Here is a 23001-nt window from a genome sequence, read left to right as displayed (position 1 = left end):
GATAAAGGAATTCTTGTTAGTGTAGTGCTAAAAGACATTGCTGGAAATGATGCACATGGGAACTTTTCAACTGTAAGCTTAGTCTGACCTGGAAGAAAAAGCAGTACTATATACAGTTTCTTCTCATAATGTTTCTAAAGTTTATTTTATTTATTAATTTAGATCCTTAAACCTGTGCAGAACAATTTGTATTATATCACATTTCTGTGATAGTATTTTTAATTTCAGTATTGTGTAAGTAAAGTTTTTTAGTTTCACTTAGGCAATATAATAACTCAAACATTCTTTTTGGGATTTCTAGTTAATACAGATTAGATGGTTGGGCACATTCAATGCTGATGTTCTTTGAGTTCATTCTGTGGGTTTCAGTTGTTCTTTGTCTACAGAACTTCACACTTCCAGCCAGCAAGGACAGGGATGCTAAAGTTATTTTCTATAGGGAATAATAATACATGACAGCTTTTATTTATGAAGTTCACTGTTCAGTAGAGTAAAAAGCAGTGCATTGTGGATATACACAGTACACTACTAAATGAACTTGTCCTATGGAAGTAGTGGTATAAAAATAAAGTGAAACTTCTGTTGCATATTACTAAGTACCAGATGTCTTTTGTTTTTGTAATTACTTTGCCTGTACTGAACTTAAGTAGTGTCAATAACATCTATCTTCTTTACTTCTCTTGAGTTGTTGAGTGTTTGCTATGGATTTTATGCTTAAGTATTCAAAGAAACAGCTGAGACAGTTCAATTGTCTCTGTAGAAATGTACTTAGAGTGTTATTAACAATAGCACAGTTAACATTTTTCCATCATAAATGCACTACTTTGAACAGACTTGCACAAGAACTTCAGAAATTTAAGATTCGATAACGGCATTTCGTAACGTATCAGCTACTGGTTGTGATCTGAAGTGAAGTCATTTAAACTTCTGAAGTCTGTACATTGTGCACATACTGGCAGTCATTTGAATCTGCATATGATTTAGCTGTGCCTGGAGTCCTAAAATAGCACATTTGTGAAGTTCTGTTTTTATGGAAAAACGTGGAAGAGGCTGAATTTTAAAAAATTATTTTAATGTTAGCCAACTTCCCTGGTCATAGATTATTTTAGGAAAATATTAACGGACTATGTTGATCTATTGAAAATACCTGGATAATTGCTGTTGAGTTAAAAAACTGTCCTGGAGAGGAATCAGTGCTGGTATAAAATAGAAAATAGAGTGCTGTGATCTACAGCCACACATATATCAAAACGTACATTTTGCTTAGACCAAGAGTAGAATGAAAGTCCCTTGACCTCTTGCCCTGGCATGCGTGTCCCTGCATGGTAGTGGAGATATGAGAGTTCCAGCCCAAATTACAAAGTAAGTATGAAAACTAATCCTATGAGCGCTATGCATTGGACTTGAAGAGGATACATTAATCTATATAGTTATTTGGCCTTTCCAAACTACTTCAGTCATTTGGAGTTTTTTTTGTTTAGTTAATGCACATCTAAAACTCTTCTTAATAAACTAAAAAAATTAGTAGTTCTTCTAACTCTTGAATTCAGTAAAGCAAACTTTTAAAACGCTATTTTCATTACTCATCAGATGGGTAATTTTCCCTCAGTATATAATAGGCAAAAAAAGTTGTATGGGAGTTCAGAATGGATTAATTTGTTGCGTTAATAACAGTTCCGGCTACTGGCAAGAAAATCTACGGAGTAAAAGCTTCTGGCTTGGTGTACTTGGGAAATTGCTGTGGTGGGGATAGTACTAGGGATCATGTAACCTTTGTCAAGAGTGTGCAGCTGAGGAATCTAGCCAAAGCAAACTGAAGAGGATTTATGTAGAAAATTGGATGAGCAGATGCTGTGGACAGTATAACTAAATTTGAGATGAAACCTCTCAGCACGTTCTGATTTCTGAAAACCGTTCTAGATTCTATATCAGACTGTTTTTTGCCTCATCAGTGTCCTGCAAAGAGGACAATCACTACCACCATATCCATATCATGCAAAAATGATAATAATATAGAGTCTGGTCTGTATTATCAACTTCTTAGTGATCTTTGCAGTTTGTTGAACGTTACATGAAGTTAGGGAACTTTATAGTGCACTAAACTTATGACACTGAAAAATTGTACTTAAAATTTATAGTTGGTATGCAAGTTATTTGAACAGCATTTTCACAATTCAGTGTAACATTGGTCATGTTGCAAAGTCAGTGTTGGAAACCCATGTGAAAACAAAGGGTATAATTCCTCAGTCCGTTGGATTTTCTTTGAAGTACTTAAGACTGGAAAGCTTCTAGAAACACCTTAGAAGTTTATATAAAAGTCTGGAAATAAATTTTGAATATTATGATTCTAACTTCCACCAGCTGCCTCTGTAGTGCAGTCTTATACATAGAAGCTATAGGCATTGGAGTTTCAGTTACAACTTTTTTACTACAATACTTAAAAAAAATCAGTATATGACTTGCTTAAAATGTATGAAGTACTCATAGAAATCTTAAAAGGCACTTTACAGTACTGCTTCATTAGTTTTAAGTGAATTTAAAGGCTTAAAAGAGAGCTTTAGCCTGTCAGAATTAGGCTTTGAAAGCTGCTAAAAAGAGTGAAGGAAAGCTATGGAGTTGTTTGGTTTGTTGTCTGTCAGAAAAAGGCTATTGTTATGTGTTACACCTTTTAATGATAGAGAGGTTGTGGTTTTGGAAGATATTGTTGCTCTGTGGCCAAATTTCAATAAGCTATACTGAAAGCTGTTGCATGTTGGTGCAAAAAAGTAAGGATGGAAGAGCAGCTGGAAATGAAGTCAGTCTGCCACATGCAAATAATCTGACAATCTGTATACAGAGAATGCAGAAACAATTTAAAAAATGTAGACTTCTCCTGCTGGCAATAAATTCCCTTGTCTTCAACTAGAAGCAGCTTGAGGCAACTCAGTGATGCTCTTTTTATCAGTACTGGTCTTTATGTTCATGTGCCAAAAGAAAAGAAATATGTTAAAGGAGATTTCAAGTAATTATTTCTGTGCTTAAGGACAATTTTGTTCACACACTCCCTTGCGTATAATATTACATGTGTAATGATACTACTACTAAGAATATTATAGCCTAAAGAGTTTGTATGTTAAGTGTCACTGATGCTTTTGAGAGTTGTTGTTGTTTTTTTTTTTTTTTTACCCATGTTGGTTTATAAGTGTAGCTAGCACATGCAAGGACTGAGATGTCCTCTCCTCTATTTTCTTGTTTCAGTCAGTGAAGAAGTGTTCTTGTAACAATCGTGTAGTATCTGAATTGAAATTTATTTTAAAGAAAGACAGAGCAGTCTGGGTGTGTTTGGATTGTGGCCATATCTACTGGAGAAAAAGTGTAATAATTAAAAGGATTTTTAAAAGTCATCTTAGAGCAACCTTTTCAGAGATATTTAAAATTAGACAGTCTTATCTGTGGGAGTTCTATTTTTTCTAAAACCAATCTCTATGTCATTATCTTAATTTGTTCAGGTTTCTCTTAAAACAGATGCACTGTGTTCCTAGGCCACCCTATTACTAATTCATGAGAGGAAAGGACTACTTTCAGTTTTAAGACACTGTATTCTAGCATTCAAAACCAGGGTGGTGGTGACTTTGCATTTTTTCCCCTTCACTATGAGTAGCATGAAATTATCTAGGAATGCAAACTCTTACAAAACATACTGACAAGGAAGAAAGTAATCTGTATGCATTGCACATCTGAACTAGAATGGAACTGAGTGGAGAAGATGCTTCATATCTGTTATTGTCTCTGAGGCTTTTTTCCATTTTTTTCAAATGAAAATGTTAAAATATGTTTTCATGTTTTGAGGAAAAATCAAGACAAGTGTGTTGGTGATTACTGGTTTCATTGAATGTTCTCCTGCTGAAGGAAAAGCAGCAGAGCCCTGACTGCCTTCCATTTCTTTCTGTCAAAGGCAATGACCTCACAGATCTATTAATAACTCTCATTGAATCATTTCTTGATCCATGTCCCTGAAATCTTTTAAAGTGTTATGTCCCACATGCTGCTGAAGATCACTTGTTTGCTGAAGCTAAGCCAAGAGAAGTTTCCACCTCTCATTCAGTGCTGCTATTCCCTCTTCCTACTTTGTCTTTAACATTTGTGTACAGGGACTACAGCAGGAATTCACTGTATTTTTTGTTATAACATGCAATGTCCTACGAGTTCTGTTGTTGCATGATAAAAGGGATGATGGTCCAGGTGTGTGTCAACCTTTTTCTATTCCTAACAATGTCCTCTTTGATGGCCAGTGTGCCCACATCGTCTACTCTCTAGGTACAGTCTCTAAAGAGACTACACTTACCATGTCTGAAGGAAAGGCTGTGTTCTATCCTTCCTCTGTGCATGCTAGTATTTGTTCTCTTTGAGAAATATTTGCATATAAATCCACTGTGTGTGTATATATACATATAGTTAATAAACGTGCTTGGAATTTGGCTACAATGCCCAGACTTGTAGCTTACCTTGACTCCTTGCAGCAATTTTCCTTGTCTCTCAGTAAAAAACAAATAGTGGAATAATAAATGAATCTTCTCTGATGGAGGTGGTTAAGGTTGTTTGCATGCATTCTGTTGCACTGGGAAAGACACATCATGAAATGGACATGCTAGTGGGTGCATGTATGAGTTGTTGACAGTGACTGGCAGTTGACAAACGACTGATGTTGTTTCATATCGGAAGAATGTCCCGCAAGCATAGTGCCCAAATACTTTATTAAAGTAAGTTTGATCTGTTCATACTTAGTTCAAGAGTTTTATGGTGTAAAAGAGGTTTGTTAACCTCTAAAATAAACCTTAAATATAAGGCTAAGCAACCTCTTTTGATAGAAGTCTATTTAACCTCTAAGAAGAGCTTTGGTAGTAGAAAATGTTAATAACCCTATTTTGCATTAATCATTAAGGTATGGCTGATGGAAGGAAGGATATGGATTTTCTTCAAGTGCTTGACAAAAGCAAACCTAGGAAAACTTGGTTATAAATGGCAATAGAAGTATGTTTCAAAATAATCCATCAGTCATAGTGGACTGGTTATTTGCTTAATTTGCTAAAGCATCATAGCTTTCATTTTGGAAGCATAACTGCGAGTTGTAATGCTAGATACACTTTACATTGACTAACACTTCACTGTTATGAACCTGTAATAGAAATGTTTTCTTGTAAGCAAGAACTTGATTTTTTTTTTTTTCCCCTGTTGCTTGGTGTTTCTCTAGTTTCTTCTTTATTGTCGACTGAAGTAGGTAACTTATACTTGAGTCAGGGAACTTTGTTATAGAAAGAGTTTTCTAGTGTCAGGTTTTTTTCCCACCCAGTGTCGTGCTCCTTAAGCGCTCTTATTTCTTTGTGGTGAGAACACAGACTTATGACACTAATCGGGGTATAATTAGTGCTTGAAACATTCATTGTTTTATGAAGAATGATCCAGAAGAAAGGCAGCTGAAAATTTAAAGTAAATAAGCAAAGTGTCTCCCTCAAGTCATGAGTTCATCACTGGTAATTAGTAACGGAAGAAAACATAGATATGACACTGGTAAAGGTGGTCAGGCTGTTAGCATAATGAATCTTAAACATCTTATTTTGTCCTGAAGTTGTATCAGAAGACGCATTTCATAGTAATTCTTAATGATGTTGTACATGGCAATGGTGTAAAATAATCCTCTCCTGAAGGGTTATGCCCCACTTGTGTTCAAGTAAGATGATGTGAGACTGAAACAGGTGCAGAAAAAAGTCTACTTAGTCAGGAGGTTTTGCAGAAGAGTTATTGGGAGAAGATATTTTTCTCATGGATATATCACAGGAAAAAAGATGGAGGGAAAGAACTAAGGACAATCTCTGTCTTTAGCCTTAGGTATTCATCTAGATGATCACATAAAAAGTGGGCTACCAATTAAGAAGAAAGCTTCTTGCCTGTAAGGCACTGGAGAAAATTATGGGAGAATCTTAAGCTTGCTGGCATTCTGGCATTTTAAAATCTCGAGAAGCTGAATTTAAAAGCAAAAATGAACCTTTTAACAAAGTTTTGCCAACTTTTAAAAGTTTTTCATTTGTCAGAAGAGCATGGTATATAACAAATATTTCTGTTCCCAGTCAGTGGTTAAATTTAGCTTTCTGAGAGATCAAATATGGTTGTGTACATAAAACATCAACTGATAATTTATAGCACAGCAGTTATGTATATAACTTTGTGATAATGTAATCTTGAATAACACCTTCAATGTATCTGCAGGTGTGCTGGCAGAGGGCTCAGCGTGAGCCACATTAGAAGCTTTTTGTCTGAGTTGATTTTCTGCTATCTGTGTCAATCTTGAATAAACAAACTACAGAGATGAGACTTTCATTAAGTAAGCATAGGAAACACATGGGGCTATGTGATAATGTTGTGTCTTCAGAGAAAGAATTAAATGATTCATAATTTCTGGATAATCAGAAGCTGGGGTGTTTTTTTTTCCTGTTTTTTTATTTGTTTGTTTGTTTGTTTTTTTTTGTCAAAAGTAAAATGTGCTTAGAATTGCATGTTTTGCTAGTGAATCTCTTTAGAGTTCTTTCCAAAAGAATGAATTCCCTATCCAAATTTTAAAAGAAGTAGGGGGAGAGGGAGAAGGAAGGAGAGCTGAGAAGTTTATGCATCAGTCACAAAGAGTACCCAGTTTTGGAGTAAGTTCAAATGAAAATTCTAGAGGTTCCTGTAAACTCTTGAGCATTTAATTTTTTTTTTTGTACAAAGAGGCTGAATTGGTTGTGAATTAGAGAAGAATGCAAGACTGTTGCTTTTCTTATGCAAAAAATAAATTGCAGTCTCAGTAGAATGCCATGCGTTTTTTGCAATTAAACCCACAATTCTCTCATTAGGTATAACCTCCTCTTATATTGGCCATGACTGAAGTAATTGACACTCAAATACTGAGTGATGAGAATGTATCTGGTAAGAGTCAGAGTCCTGTCAGGAGTAGTTTTAATGTTGGCTGAAATATGACAGCATTGACTGAATCATCAGTGAATCACATTAAGGGGTACAGTTAAAAAATAGCAGTTACTGAGTCAGAATATTTAGGAAGTACAGTTATCAGTTACTAAATTAGTGAGTTTCGCAGTGAATTAATTAATTCAATATTGAATTAACTTGAAATTGCTGACTTGGAGTTCACAATATCAGTGGAAGTTTAGCCCCTGAGTAGTAGCAGCAGTAGTATAAGATCAGCAGGTTCAGCATCTTGAACGACTAGACTCAGCACACTCACTCGTGGAAAACTTGTAATAAAGATTTAAAAATGTATATCCTGGTTAAACAAACCAATCCAAGAAGTTAAGTACTTCATAAAATCCTTTGCACTTTCTGCTGCCACAGTTGAAGCTGTATCCACCAAATCTTCGAGTTCTAGTACTGAAGCTTTTAGCTTGATTCCTCTTTTCACAAAATTTGACCTAGACTGCAGCGGCTCGTGTGCCAAACTGGTATTTGTCACTGATTTGGGGAGGTTCACAGCTTGTACATCAAAGACTCTTCTTTTTCCTAACATGAGTAATTTGCCCACAACTGTCTCATTAAAGCGTTGTTGGATTTTATCAACAGAAGAAAGCAGATTGAGTTAAAAAAAAAAAAAAAGTATAGCAACAGTGTACACTGCAGTTGGTAGAGTTCTTAAAATATCTAATAAGATCTAGCAGACCTGACTTACACTTTCCTTCTTCCCATCAAACTACAATAACTAAAGGGAAATAATGCTGCCTGTCTGCTCTTCACAGGACTCCTCATTATCTACCTGTAGGGGTCTAATTTGGTTCTGAATAAATTGACAGTTGTAGTCTCTTCAGGAGTAGGCACTGGAGTAGGGAGTTCTTTATATATTGTTTTTAATTATCGAAGGGGAGAGCAAAGTGAATTAACAATTTTCTTTCCCATTACTGCTTTGCTTGCAACCTGTCTGCTAACCCATTGTTACCACATTGAGTACATCAAGAAAAGAGGAAGATGCAAGGTAAGATACACATAAAAGCAAGACGGAATTCCTGAAGAAAGAGAGTTCAATCCAAAATTATAGAAAAATATCGCTGTAATACTTAAAATGTAAGATGGAATTTAGACCTCCTGAATGGTAGTTTGAAAATGGAATGAGTAAGGAAGTAGAAATTAGTCTGCACCAGGAATTGGAGTTGCAGGCTAGGCTTCAATAAGCTGTTTAGATGAGCATTAGTCATTTTTGTGCATTTCAGAAGACTGCGAAGTGACCCATGCTCCCCCCACCCTCTCCCAGAAAAGCCAACAAAAACCCCAAGACCGACCAACCAAATACAAAAATCCCAAACCACAAACAAAGCAAAGGAAATTAAAGCATTCTTTACACACCAGAAGGAAGCATTCTTTTGTCTTTCCAAAATATACATTGCTATGCAGTTGTTACATACTGACAGCACCGATGTTTGCCTGTGGTTGCAGACTGACCCATGAGTGCCATCGATGCCTGCTGGCATATTCCCACTTGTGTTCCCAGGAAATACTATGGCAAGTGTAAGGTGGTTTCTGCCTGCCCACTCACAGGCACTGGATTGTTTATAAGTAGAGGGTGTGTGTGTATTTTACTTCCTGCCTTGTCTTTTTGCAGTCTATGTGGATGATGTCTCATCTTCTAAAGATGTTAGATTAAAATCCTGATGTAAACTGTGACTTGTTAAAACAAGTTGACAAAACAAAAAAAAATAAACAAGTTGCATGTGTTATCCATCAAACCCAGCCCCTCCCCTGACCAAAAAGCATCATAGTGGATGAAAGATCTGTTTTGGTTTTGTTTTTCCCAAAGAAGGCAAGGTTCTTTTGATTCTGAAGAAAAAAAGCAACAAACAAGTTAGAAGGTTGAGAAACAGTCTTAAATACATAGGATAGCAATCTTGGTTCAGAATTGACAGGTCTGTAGTTCTAGTGGATTTTAGTTTGAGTGTTTTAAGGATAGAGACACTATGTACTGTGATTGTTTTGAATTCAAGTAAGTTTTTCTCTTATCTCAGCCACCTGATTTTTTTTTTTTTGGTATTATTTATTACAAGTTGATTTATTTGTTTGTTCCAGGGTTTTCTTTCTTGGTACCTCAGTCTCTGGTAACGTTTTCAGATTCCTGTTTTGTTTAGAAATCTGAAATATTTCTTAGCCATTTCTTTCACGTGTCAGACCTCCTGTGTAATAGCCATATAATTAGCTCATTGTTTAAGGATGTACTCAATAGCCTTAGTCAGTTTTTCAAGTATAAAACATATTTGAGTTGATAAACTGTTACAATTAAATTGCACAGACTTCAAGAGTCACTGTAGGAGAAGTACATGAATAATATAGATAAAGCAGATTAAACCTGGCATCTGTGGGAGATAGGCAGACAGAAAGGGAAGTGATTAGATGAGTAATACTCTGCTTTCCATGTCACTGTAAATTAGCATCAGGTAGCTTTTTCATGTCTTTGCCCACATGTCTTTGATATACAGAAAGATCAAACAACTTTTGTTCATTTTTCTGTTCATAGCAAATTTTCTTACAGAATGTGAGATGGTTCATGTGTAAGAATGAATTACAAATAAATAAATCTAGTATTTCAGTCTGTCAGGTGTGAAAAATAATCGTCTTCAGAGTGGAAGTAAGTGAGCAACTTCCCAGGAACTGGTTTATGTGGTACTTTTAGCAGATAGTAAATGTAACTCTTCTTTGAGCAGGTCACCAAGGCAGATAATGGATAACATAAATAGTATCTTTTCTTCACAGCCTGAGGAAAAATAATAATGACAGGTGTTAAAATAGACAATGAAGTGAAAAACAGACCCTGACACTGCATTCAGCTTGTTTCTTCTAGTAGTGTTGTCTGTGGGGTAGAAAAAACTGTAGACCATTAGATTATGACCTGCTAGTTTTGAGTACATCATGTGGAATTCACCTGTGGAAGTGGAAGGTATTGGTTTGCAAAGCAGACACCATTAAGAAAGGAGATCTGTTGCTGAAGCAAGAGGCTTGTCATGGAAGAGAATAGAATATGTCCATGAAGGGATCCACCACTATCTTTCAGATAGAATACAGTTAATTTTTTTTTTTAATTTTTCTCTTTTAGCCAATAAGTGGAAGTAAGTTGCTTGACTGTAACAAGGTTGTGTGCCTGTGTGTTTATACATGCACAATTTACACCTTCTTGTACATTTGGTTTGAATATGGTGAAAGATGTGGTTGCTGTTCCTTCAGAAAAGAATTTTGTAATCCAATTAGTCTTGTGAGAAATCTCTAATATACCTGGAAGTCCCCTTATAGCCCTGATCTCACAGCATTCCATGGAAATAATTAACCTGTACCTGTGATGACTGAAGCAAATTTTGAGGACTTCTCAGTATCAAGGTTTACTTTTAGTTTTTGTTTTCCCAGAGGAGACGGAGAAGTTTCTGCTTTCATATGTCGGTGGATGTTCACTATCAAAGTGTTTTTTTTTTCATATGCCAGCATAAACAGTTCAGGCAGTTCACTGAAAGACAGTAGTGGTGTTCAACTGGATAGCGTGTGGTACGAGTTTTTGTTCTTCCAGTGCTCTCCATCAGCCTACTATAAAGACTAAAAATGGTGAAGAACAATTACTTTTTTTTTTTTTTAAACTGGGCAAACATTGCTTCTTACTGCTACCGTGTCTGAGACAACACCTGAAATACTTAAGTCCTGCTGAGGCCAAGTGGTGCAATACTAGAATGATACAATCCATTAATCCTTCTTAGGGTTGGTTGTTTATTAAGGAGTGAAAACTAATGGCTTCTATCCTCCCTCTTGTGCGGAAGGCGTGGGAGAAGGAGGAATGCTTCCTGACCCATGAACTGGGTTTCATAGCACATGTTATTAAAGGTCATTCTGTTGATGGAAGGTGTTTGGTGTCTTGATATTTTTTCCCCATCTCATGATACAAGTTTTTAGGTGACTGTACTGGATTTACATGGCAATATTTTGGTATGTCAGAAGCTGCCCCCGTGTCAAACAGAGCTAGTACCAGCTGGCTCCAAGATAGACTTGTTGCTGGCCAAAGCTGAACCTATCAGCAATGGTGGTCATGCTTCTGTGATAACATAGTTAAGAAAAGATAAAAAATGGTTCTTCACATGGCAATTCAGTGAGAAAGGAGTGCAAAATATGTGGGAGAAACAGTTCTGCAGGTGCCAGGATCATTGAAGAAGGAGAGGTGCTCCAGGTGCTGAAGCAGACATTCTACTGTAGCCCATGGAGAGGACCATGGTGATGCAGGTTGTCTCCCTGCAGCCTGTGGAGCACCCCACGTTGCAGACCTGGTGCCCAGTAGGAACTGTGACCCATGGAGAGGAGCCCACGCTCGAGCAAGTTTTCTGGAAGGACCTGTGACCCTGTGGGGAGCCCATGCTGAAGCAATCTGTTCATGAAGGACTGTATCCTGTGGAAGCTCCTCAGGCCAGAGCAGGGGTAGGAGTGTTAGGAGGAAAGAGTGGTAGAGATGAAGTGTTTATGGGCTGAACCCAGGTCCCATTCCCCTGTATCACAAAGGAGGCAGGAGTTGAGACAAGAAGTATAGGAGTCATGAGCGAAGTTGAGGCTAGGAAAAGGGTCTGGAAGGAAGGTTGTTTTAGCTATGTTATTATTTCTCACTATCCTACTTTTTTACAAATGGTAATTTTCTTGGTTTCAGTCTTTGTTGCCTGTGACACTAATTGGTGTGAACATTTTCATTGTGTTTCTCCCTGTCCTGCTGAGGAGAGGTGGTGGCCAGCCAAGATCAACCCACCATAGTCCCAAATCTGTTTGTACTTGTGTGGAGATCTGCAGGAATAATCCAGTTGCTTTTCAGTATGTTTTCAGGGAGTCTTAAGCACTTCACACCAGGGTCATCTTCAGTATCTAAACAGAACCCCCTGAGGACCTGGTTTTTTTCTGCCAGTCTTAATCCCAAACCATTGTGCTAAAGAGGAAGAAAAGTTTGTCTGATACAGGCCAAATGTCGCTATTGTTGTACTACAGTGAGCTCAAGGGTACCTCAGATTCCTACATCATCTGAAGGGAGGTTGGGGAAAAATAATGTGACTGTTTCAGAATAGAGTTTTTCGTTTTAAGGGCTTGACAGCATTAGACATCAGTGCAGTAATGATTGCAAGTGAGTAGCCTTATTTATCATGTTTTGAAAACTGTCTCGGGCAATAGGTTTACCTCCCATATTCCTGTCCTTTTCATATGCTGTGGATGTTCTTTAAAAGAAGAAAACTTTGACAGAGGCACCGTTTCAGGTTGTCGGCCAAATCTGTGAGATCAGGACCCCCTCTAGTGGTGACATCTCTGCCAGTCTTCATGAGAAGCTGTTCTCAGCCTGTTGGTTTCCTTCAGTCCTGCTTTTTTCTCCTACCTGTAAGCCCCATGTTTAGATCCCGTCTGATAACTGGTGAATATATATGATGTCATAGCAGTAACTGTAATAAGTTAAGTAATAAATTGGGTTCGTTCTGACCATCAGCGACACAGAGAAGTCAGTGTTGTGTTGTATACCAGTAGTTTTAGCTCTTAAATTTATCCATGTTATATCAGGACATGTATTAGGGAGAACTTGCATGTGTTGAATCTTAGTAATGACAAGGAAAGTGGATACAAAAATACATATGTGATGATGGAGATTACTACACCTGTAGTGTAATCTTATCTGTGGCTTTGAGGTAGAGATTTTTAATTCTTAATTTAACAATGAGAGACAGATGAAGAAGGAAAATCCACAAACAGTGCTCCAAAAAGTAGTGCTTAAGAAAGTCTGTGGAGCATCAGCATTGCTTCATAATCTGCTCAAAATAATTTTCTTGCAATGTCTGTACATTTTTATGTCTTAACTGCTTGGGATAAATGCACTTTCTACATGTTTTGAGTCAGTAGTTGTACATCTAGACTCAGCAGTGTTGATTAGTATTTAAATGTTGTTAGTCATTATATGGTACTATATCAGTAGTGATGACTTTCTTGGGAATCAGCATTGCAGCTAATTTTTTCTCAGTCTGTTACAAGCTGTAGTTTCAGAATGAAAACCCCAACTCCATGCACTGCTACATTATATTTTTTTTCTTATATGGAAGCAGAATTGTTTTAAATTTATTGGGTATTCTTAGTTGTCTTTTACTTGTCCTTCTGTCTGCTAAATAACTTAAACGGAAATGTCACTTAGTGAAGAAGTGCCATGCACTTTTTGTGGAGTCATTGTCTTGAACAAACCAGAATGCATTTGCTGCCAGAGTCGGTGGAGGTTTTTGCTCCCTATTTTTTTTTGGTTTGGGTAGCATCACTGTCAGTAGAAGTTGCTGACTACAGTAAAGGCTGTCTGTACGTTCAGAACGTTATTAATACTGGCAGATGGAGAGGGCAAGTAGTCGAGACAAGGTATGCCACTGTGTGAGATAGTGGTAAGTTGTAGGGCATTTCTTTAAAGTATATTGCATTTTATAGTGCTATTATGGTGTTTTTGTGTATGTAGTTTTTATAGCTTTTTTTTTTTTTGGTGTTTATATAATGCATCTTTTCCCCAAATATATAGCATTTGCCTATAAATGATGTATTTTCCTTCCATTTTGAGAGAAAAATTGTGTAAAGGCTAGAATGCAGTAATTGCTTCATTAAAAAGCATTGACTTTGATTCTGATAGGCACAATTACATTCATAATAGATCACTTGTCTCCTTTGTCAAGGCAATTATGGGTGGGGGATACAGTGTTGCCAAAGGTGTGAAGTGCACTCAAGTAGATAATTTTTTAAATATCTGACATAGGGTGCCACCAATTTGTGGTTTCAGTTGTCTATGAAAATATATCTCCCTAACATGGAAACACAGGCTTCTCAAAAGCCTAATAAAAACACAACTTACAGTAGAAAGGTAAAGCTCCGCACAATGGTGTCATGCCATGTACAGACTTCTTTATATATTTCCTAGCATTCTTATTTGCATAATTTCCCCATGAAATCAGGGTTGGACCTACAGTGAATTACTTGAACTCTTTGTCAAATCCAGTTCAGACATGTCATTTGAATACCTTGAATGGTACCTTAGTACAAATGCAAATAGCTTCTTCAGAATAATTCCTGTCTTTTATTCATTAAGTGTTGAAGACTACAAAAATAGGAACTTGGTGGGCTGGAGTTAAGCTTGTTTGGGTTACTTATTTACCTTGCATTTTCTTGCTTTCAAACTCAAAAACAGATGTTTATTTTTTGTTTACATAAAAATAAACCAAACCTGCTCAATGGTGGTAAGATTACAATAGACAAAAACTGAAATTATGCAGATTTGTGTGTTAGATGTATAAATTCATGGTGAATTTTTTTATAATCTGAAAATTGCTTCTTAGTAAACTTCTTTCATTATGCTTACATTTGATTATAGTAGTACACATGCATATTTAATTAATGAATGCCAGAAAAAAAAATTTAGCATTCGAACTATTAGACGTTGGAATAAACTCCCAAGGGAGGTGGTGGATTCATCTACATTAGACAGTTTCAAGGCCCATCTTGACATCTCATTTAAGCTAGATTCTTACCCTGAGAGGTTGGACTAGATGATCCTTAAGATCCCTTCCAACCTGGTATTCTGCGAATCTATGAATGACTGTTCTGAATTAAAGGCTTAAATTGTTTAGCTCTCCCATTTTTATTTAATAATGTATTAATAAGTGGAAAGTTGGAAATCGGAGCACTTCAGTAACTTTATGGGAAGAAGTGTAACGATACGGCTTCTAGTATTATTCTGGTTACTCTGACAATAACATTTTCATTTGTGCAGTGGCAGTGTTTTATACTATGAATAAATCTGTAGTGGCAGTTGATAATCTTCCTGTAAAGCGTGAAGTCAGAAAGGTTCTAGTCAGTGGTGGCACTTCATTGTGGTAGACATACTCAGAGCTACAGCAATTGAAAGGTTTTGCCCTGAGGATGGGAGTCTACTATCACTGGTATGATGGCAACATGGACCCTGGCTGTGCAGTGTGCCAGTCGCCAAACAAGGCTCAGAGTCTTCTGTTAAATCCTTATTTACAAGTCTGAACTTTCTGCTTTTTATTGTTCACTGTCAGCTAAGGAAGTGCTTATTTTGTGTAGTTCCTGTCTAGCTTCCAACATAGTAACATTTCTCATACAAAAGCCATGTCATTGAGCCAGAATTGTGTTGACTTGTTTAAAGATCAAGATTCCATCTAATATTTTTCTAAACTGGCTTGTTTGGTTTTTTCGTGTTATGTTACTTTATTTTGGAGTTTTAACAAACTTGTTCTTGGCAGGAAAAGATTAAGTGAGGCCAGATGTAGTTTAAAAATGTCTTTATGTCACAAATTATGAATGGAGTATTTAATTTAGAACAAGAAGCTCACTTGGGTGCGTGGCCTTCTTCCTCTGTATTTTTTCTTTTGTGCCATCTGTTTCATGATGGAAGTTAGAAGAAAGAGTTACCTCAGGTGAAACCTACCTACACTCTCTTGACAACCATGAAATGTACTGCTACCATCATCAAATCATCAGTTTAAGTCTGCTTTGTGTTAGATAGTTTAAGTAAACTCATCAAAAGTCCTTTAAACACCAGCAAATTCCATCCCTCTGTTAATTTCTGTTTCTGCATCAATAGCCAGTCTGTACAGTAACCTCATTATCATTAATTAACCTGAAGCATTATTCTTCAAATCAAGGGGTGGGCGCGTGTATAACAGTGGTTTGGGAAGTATAGAGTTCAAGAATTACAGTAAGAAAGGAAAGGTTTGCTAACTAACTGTTTCTGTACATGAAAATTATTTTCAGAAGTTGCTTAAAATTTAAACTTCTACATTCTTCTTTTACCCTAAATAATGAACCCAAGTAAGCCTTTGAAAAATATTTTTTCAGAAAGCTTATGAATTGTGACAGAAACAAGATACATGCATACTGTGTTTCTCAGTATGCTTAAAAGGTTCTGCAGTTTTGTTAAGGTTTAACCCTTGTATTTTATTGTAGAACTTAAAGTAAATCTGAAATATATACAAACTATAGTAAGCTAAGGCAAAAGTACCTTCATATAAAGTAATGTCAAAATAATTGTATAAACTTTGGAGGCTTCTGTACCTGTTTATACATACTTCTAAGGTACAGTATAAAATTATTGTGCAGGCTGTTTTCATTTCTGAAGGCATGTGCTTTTCTCTATGGTGTTTTCAGACACGTCAAAGCTGCTAGGGTTTCTTCACAGCAGCATTCTATGCAGAGGCTCACATTCATTCTAGGCTTGAGGAAAAACAATTTCTTCTTTTGCTTCTATTTAGTCAGGAAATACAGTGCTTGGCAAAAATTACTGCCACTAGTTAATATGATAAGCATTCTGTATGTCAGATTCTATTTCAGTGCTCTGTTTCTCAAAGGCCTTGAGATTCCCTGATATTCTGATACTTTCTAGCAGCGTATTACAGCAACAGACTCTAAGTTACATTAGAGTGTCATTATATGAAGTGCACAGTTTTTATTCCTCTGCCTTATGCTGCAATATAATTTTTAAAATTATAATTTGGTAAGCAACAATAGATACAAATGTTGAAATGCTCTTAAACTGTGATAATTAGACAATAACAAATACCTGACTTCCTTTGTTGTAAGTTAATTCTTGAATTCCTTTGTTGTGTACTTAATGTGTCCTGTAACCCACAGTCCTGAGGGTGACAGGAAGGGATTTGTCTGTTTTCATCTGTGGGTTTTTTGGCTTGTCCCTCAGATTAACAAAGTTAAAGCTCTTGAGGAAAAAAAAAAAAGATAGTAATAAAATGAAAATGAAAAAAAAAAAAACAAACCCACCCACAACATTTTACTGTCATAGTTATGTCTGTTATAGCGACAGGGTCAATCTAGTTACTGTTCCACTTTCTGAAGGTACTAGAATCTTTCAAAGGTAAGTCAGATATGGCAACAGTCCCTTTTATTTGATGTGAAGGTAAATGAGAACAAGTGTGAAGATGTAGTTGAGATCTCAGGCTGTAGTCTTAGGAGCTTGGGAAGAGGTAGCATTTTTGTGTTCCCAGCTTTTGATCTGTGTATCACTTGAGAGGGATCACATGAAGCATCTGTTTACTATCCAGTACATGCCATGCAAGTTGTCCTCAGCCAAGGCCTAAAGTTCAGTTTGCTCTTCTGAATTTTCCTGCGCCTTGCCCTTCAAAAGAGGAAACAACTAGTATGTACATGGCAATGTCACTGCAGAAAAGCATGGTTGAAAAAAAAGGGAAGGTTTTCATTGCAACTGAATTATAAAATATGAAAATCCCCTGCATGATTCAAAATTTTACAGAATGGCAGTCTGTTAATAACTGACAATAAACATAACTGGGAAGGCAGCAGGAGAGGGAGCTAGTGGTAATTATGTTGGAATGCCATGTTAGTAAACAAGTGCTCTCATGATAAACAGAAAAGAGTAGAGAATTAAAGCAGAAAAGCAGAGGAACACTGAAGTGCTTTCTTCCTCTTTGAAACAGTAATAACAGCCACTCAAATAGGGAATGCTGTAGTTTGATGGCAGAAGTGAAGAAAAGGAAAAGCTGATGTGATGCTGCATCTAACTGATATTGAAGCCTGGAAAGAGAAAGCAGAGCAGTTCGAACAATGATATGGTATAGTAACTCAGAATTGAATGGCTTAGGTAGAGGTGCTCAGTTCAACCATATAGGCATTTAAGTCAGCATGGCTGCTTTCAGGTATTTCACTTGTAAGCCACTGCTGTTGTCTTGGTTGAGGATGGAATAATGAAACCAACTTCTTTTTGGAAGCAATGAGGTGAAGCAAAGTGGAAGCTGACAAGGGAAATAGAGCATACTGAATTTCAGCTCCTGTTGCAGGAGACTGGTAGGAAAACTGAAATGGTAACACCTTCCTACTACTGATAGTTTTGAACTCAAGCTGTGCTTCTGCACAGCAAACTGACAAGTCTGGAACTTAAAAAGATCTTCAGAATTCTGCCTGTTGTTCACAAAAGCAAAGAATTACTTTATGGCCCTAAAATGTTTTGTCTGCTTTTTCCATTATGTAGTTGAAGAAACTAAGCTTTGAAGGATCAGGGAGGAGGCTTAAAATAGTAGCGGTGAAGAAATGAGATCATTAAATTCTGTTTTCTCCTTGTATCCTTCCCATCAGACATTGCAGTTTTTGCCTAGGTACATTCCTGTTCCTTCCACCATTCTTCAGGTCAGGTTATCTGTCTGGAAGTATGGGTAGGTGGCATTTGTGCACTTTCTGATAAGAGATGTTTGTTCTGCAACACTGCTTAAACATTTCTTTGAAGGCAATTAATTCAGTGAACAGTAACATGCATTATTTTAAGACTTGAATTCAGATCTGTATTACAATACCTCATTTTTCATACTATGGTGGTTAAGGAACAGAGCTCGGAAAAATAGTCTTCCTACTGATTTTCTTTTGTGTCTGTGTGGTTAAAATGAGACAAGGAGTGAATATATTGGTCAAAAAACTTCTGTAGGTACAAACACTCACTTGGAATATTATAATCCATCATTGTTGTCTCGTGTGTGCTTGTATCAAATCCATTCCTGAATGTCAGGGCGTTCGACATTTTTAGAGGTAACATTCTTTTATAATTGATTGAGATCTAGGAAATGCGGATCAATTTGTAACGATATCTGAAAAACTTTGTTTTAAGAATTTAAAGTCATAACCCTTGTTGTTTGTTTAAAAACTGTCATTATTTACAAATGTCTAGCTGTGTATTTGGGTATATTACACGAACTTTGGAATCTATATTTGGTTCTGTTTGCAAGTATTTCCTCAGCATATGAAGTCCTGCAAATAATTACTTTTTATTAGACTGAATAAATTTTAATTGAATGTTTGCTCTTTTGTATACAGTCTGTTTCATTTCAAGATTGTAAAGGCTAACATTAGTTTTATTTTGCTTAATAAGAACATTGGCTTAACTTACATTTAGGATTACATTTATGAATTTATTTTAATATACTTTGAAAAGCTATGCTGCTTTATCTTTCTGGTGGCTCAAAAACATGTACCTTCTGTTTTTTTTCTTCTCAGATTTATCCAAGAATAGATTAACTGAGGTTCCTACAGAGCTGTGCCATTTTGTGTCACTGGAAACACTAAATCTATACCACAATTGTATTAAAATTATACCAGATGCCATAGTAAACTTGCAAATGCTAACTTACTTAAATTTGAGGTAAGTTTAACTTTGTCATATTTTTTTTATTTGCAAATGTTCAAAACTTTTTTTTTTGTCTGCATTTTATGTTTCTGGGACAACTAACTACGTTTTTCATTTTATTGAAATGAATAATGCAAAAACTCATTGGCTGAAGATACAGCTCTGTTTTGAAGGCATTGTAAAGGCCAAAATGTAAACCTAATTATTTAAAGAAAGGCAAGTAATATCAATCCCTTTCTTTCCTTTATTCTTCTAGCAAATTGAGAATGCTAATCACATCAGCAGAATCATATTCTTTTAATTCCCTTCTGATGATAAATATTGTGAAACTTGATACACTTTTTGTAGGTACAAAGATGGAGGGACAGAGACAGAGGATTAAATAATTCTTTTTATTATGGAAAAAGTATAGTCACTGCCTTATTAGAAGGAATGGGCAAAGAACTAGACACTTCAGTCTCTATTAAATGGGAAATGTGTGAAAATGAATTGGTGTGCAGGATTGCTACTGGTTACAGTGCAAGTGAATGCACAGTTGCTTTTGAGAGGGGGCTAGTTGGCACTTTTCCAGTTGGGACAAGATGTGGAAGTTTCTTTGCAGCTGAGTAGATAAAAATGGTAATAGTGAAGCTATAATAATCTGGTCTTTCTGCACATATGTTTGAGTTAGAGGGCAAAGTGGCCTTTGGCCTTTAAAATTCAAGGTACAAAAGCTTGATCATCAGTTTTGTAAACACTGAGAGTGTTTCTCAAGCCTTCCTGTACTGTTACTGTGCTGGAGTTTTGACCACTGTGGAACACTAATTGTGTCACTAAAAACTGAAAGGGGAATGGTGTGTCTTGAGTATCTGCACATATGAAAGGAATAGGACGTGAAATGTTGAAATAGTGTTTGTTAGATACACTCAAAGAAATTAAGACTGGATTAAGTTAAGTTTATAACACATTGTAGTAAATTTAGTAATTGGAACAAGCTCATTTGAACTCAATGTATTAAACTACTGAATTAGAAATCAACATAGTGATGGAATTTGTGTGTATCGTCACAAAATCAGAACAGTTAAAGAGTTACTATCATGTATCACAGTAAATCAGACAAAACAAAAACGAATTTTTCAAGTTTGACTGAGTTAGATCATTTCCCTCAGTTTAAAGTCATGATTCCATGATGTTAGTTGAACACAGTAAATGTCCTGTAGAAGAAGGAAGTATATCCTTGGCTTTCTAAACATGTTGCTTCTTGGCAAGAAAAAATAATGAAAATGTAAAATGCATATTTGTCTGCCTGTTACTAGCACAGCCCATATGCTTAATTGCACTAGAAAGTTGTGCCAAGAGATATGCACAGTCTTTTGGGCTTGATAGATACTGTTCATGATTTATTTAAACTAATGATGATTTACTACTTGGTTGCCCTGGCTCTGCGCTGTTCCTTATCTCTTAGTGGGTTGCTTCTAAATTCTGTTAAACTCAAAAATAATTTTACTGATTATTGTTCTTTTTGTCTTCTCTGCTGCTTAATGTAACTTTTTTTAGATTCTAGGCCTCCCCAGTTTGAGTTCTTTAGAACTTGATTATTTCTATGTATTTTTTTTTTTTAAAGAATAAGTTGTGTCTTGGTCTACAGAGACACAAGAATTGACAATTCTGACTCCAAAGTAAGCATTGATTCTTTCTTTCAATTACTACTGGTTAGTAGTTGAATTTCTCATTTTTAATATCCTTGAGTTTATTTGATGCCCGTCTCTTGGCCTCTGTAGCACAGATGTGATGATAATTTCCTTTGTAAAACATTTTGCTGTGCGGAGCATGAATATGTTAAGAAATGAAGCTTTGTAGCAGGGCCATTGGATTGGCAGTTGAAGAAATGTTTTGTGACTTGTGGGATTTTGATTTTTTTTTTTTTCCTTTTAGTTTGAAGTCAGTGTTGCAACTCTTACTGAAATTACACAGGACAATTTTTGCCATCTGTTTTCAGAGTTCATCAAGCATGTTTCTTATCTGGAGCCTTAACAGTCATGCAAAAGCTAACTAAAATAATTCTTACTGGGGTGCAGCTTTAAGTTATTGTTCATTGTTTTCCTACAGGTTAATACCCGTAAAAAAAAAAAAAGTAGTTATATTTTATGAAAGCTTCTAAATATTTGGGAAAATGAGTAGTTAACATGTTATTCTGTTGAGCTTAATGGTTATTCTGGGAATTAATCCACAGCTCACAAGAAATTAATGTTTTAATGTATCTGGAGATCACCGAAGGTTATGGTATTTGTTCTAGCTTCTTGAGTAATTGTTGCTAGAATGATAACAAATATCCAGAAAGTTTGTTACCTTTTATGGTCGTCTTTTGCAACTTCTCGTCATGAAAATCTGCTCACCTTTTATTTATCTATTTATTTATTTATTTATTTAAGTTTCAGAAATGTGGTAAGGTGAATAAAATGACTCATGTCAATCTTTAAAAGTCATGTTAATCAATTTTATGAAAAAGTTACATCCAGAGATAAAAAAAATGCTCAATATGAGCCTTGGAAAGTAATAAGCCATTGACAGTCCCAGAGTTTTTTTGCTCTATTTACTTGGGTTAATATCATAGAGCAAGAAGTACCAAGTAATCTTGAATTATAAATGTGCTTTAAAAGAATTGAGACAATAACCATTTTATATGTAATTTATTTATTTGTCTTTAGTTAGAGCAGAAGGCATCCACTATATTGCCACATAAATTCCTGTTTATATGAGAAATACTGTCTCAGTTGTCATTCCTGACTTTATTAGGAAGGGAAACAGCTGTTTGAGGTGACAGCCAGATTTGTTACGATTTTATTAATCTGATATAAAGTATTTTTTCTAGAGTGGTAAATTCCACGATACTGTTTAATCAGTAATGTGGGTATTTTTGATGTGCAAGTGTTTTATTACTGATAGCCATTCAGAAATGTAAATTTTATCTGCATAAAATCTGACCCATGAAAGTGAAGGAATTTTACATCTCTCAAACTTTATGTGAGTATACAGTAGAACATCACTGGTGGCTTTAATGGTTATTTTTTTGTTTTGTTTTGTTGCAGTCGAAATCAGCTTTCTTCTTTGCCAGCTTGCCTGTGTGGTCTTCCTCTAAAAGTCTTAATTGCAAGTAACAATAAGCTAGGTTCCCTTCCAGAAGAGATAGGTCAGCTAAAACAGTTAATGGAGCTGGTATGTTACCCATCTTTTTTTAATTTTTTTATTTTTACTTCATTTGTATTTAACTAGAAACAGTAACATTCACTTTGCAAATATATTTGAACAAATGCCTAATACTATAATGCAGGTTAAAAAATGAATTTTTGAACTTTTGAATAATAGTTCAGGTTCTTCAGGACTTTTCTGTACAGCATCATCACCTTTGCTTCATTCAAAACCCAGCTTCTAAGTTCATCAACTTTACCAGTTTTACTTGCCACCTTCCCTGGCTCCCTGTTTTGCTGTTTCAAATTTATAATTCTGGCATCAGACTGCAGAGCTGTGCTCTGCAGAGTGCTCTCTTTGTTTCCTTTCTCTCTGTTTATTACTATCTGCTTACCACATTGCATTCCGCTACAGAAACCGATCTTATCAATCTGTTTTAATTTTATTTCACTGTTTTTGACATGCAACCTTCCTTTCCTGGAACACTCATCTAAATTTACAAAATTATTATATTCCTCTTGTTTTCAAAGATGACCATACAACTACTGTTTCTGCAAGCAGTAGATCATCTGTAATATGTGAGAATATGAATGGTACCTTAAGATTTATTTAATTGAATGTCTTTTTAAAGTTTGTGTATGGAAAAT

At 35.9% G+C, this 23001-nt stretch overlaps 1 protein-coding gene across 1 annotated transcript in view; it reads left to right on the top strand.

The window, feature by feature from the left end:
- Positions 1-23001, top strand: part of LRCH1 (leucine rich repeats and calponin homology domain containing 1) — a 108484-nt gene that overhangs the window by 37884 nt on the left and 47599 nt on the right. The window contains 2 exon segments of the mRNA XM_054399551.1: positions 19057-19201; positions 22255-22381. Coding sequence (XP_054255526.1) covers positions 19057-19201; positions 22255-22381 — 272 coding nt within the window.

The sequence above is a fragment of the Indicator indicator genome, chromosome 1 (assembly GCF_027791375.1).
Source record: "Indicator indicator isolate 239-I01 chromosome 1, UM_Iind_1.1, whole genome shotgun sequence".
Lineage (NCBI taxonomy): Eukaryota > Metazoa > Chordata > Aves > Piciformes > Indicatoridae > Indicator > Indicator indicator.
Note: the sequence above shows the minus strand (reverse complement) of the source record. Positions and strands in the feature narration are given on the sequence as shown.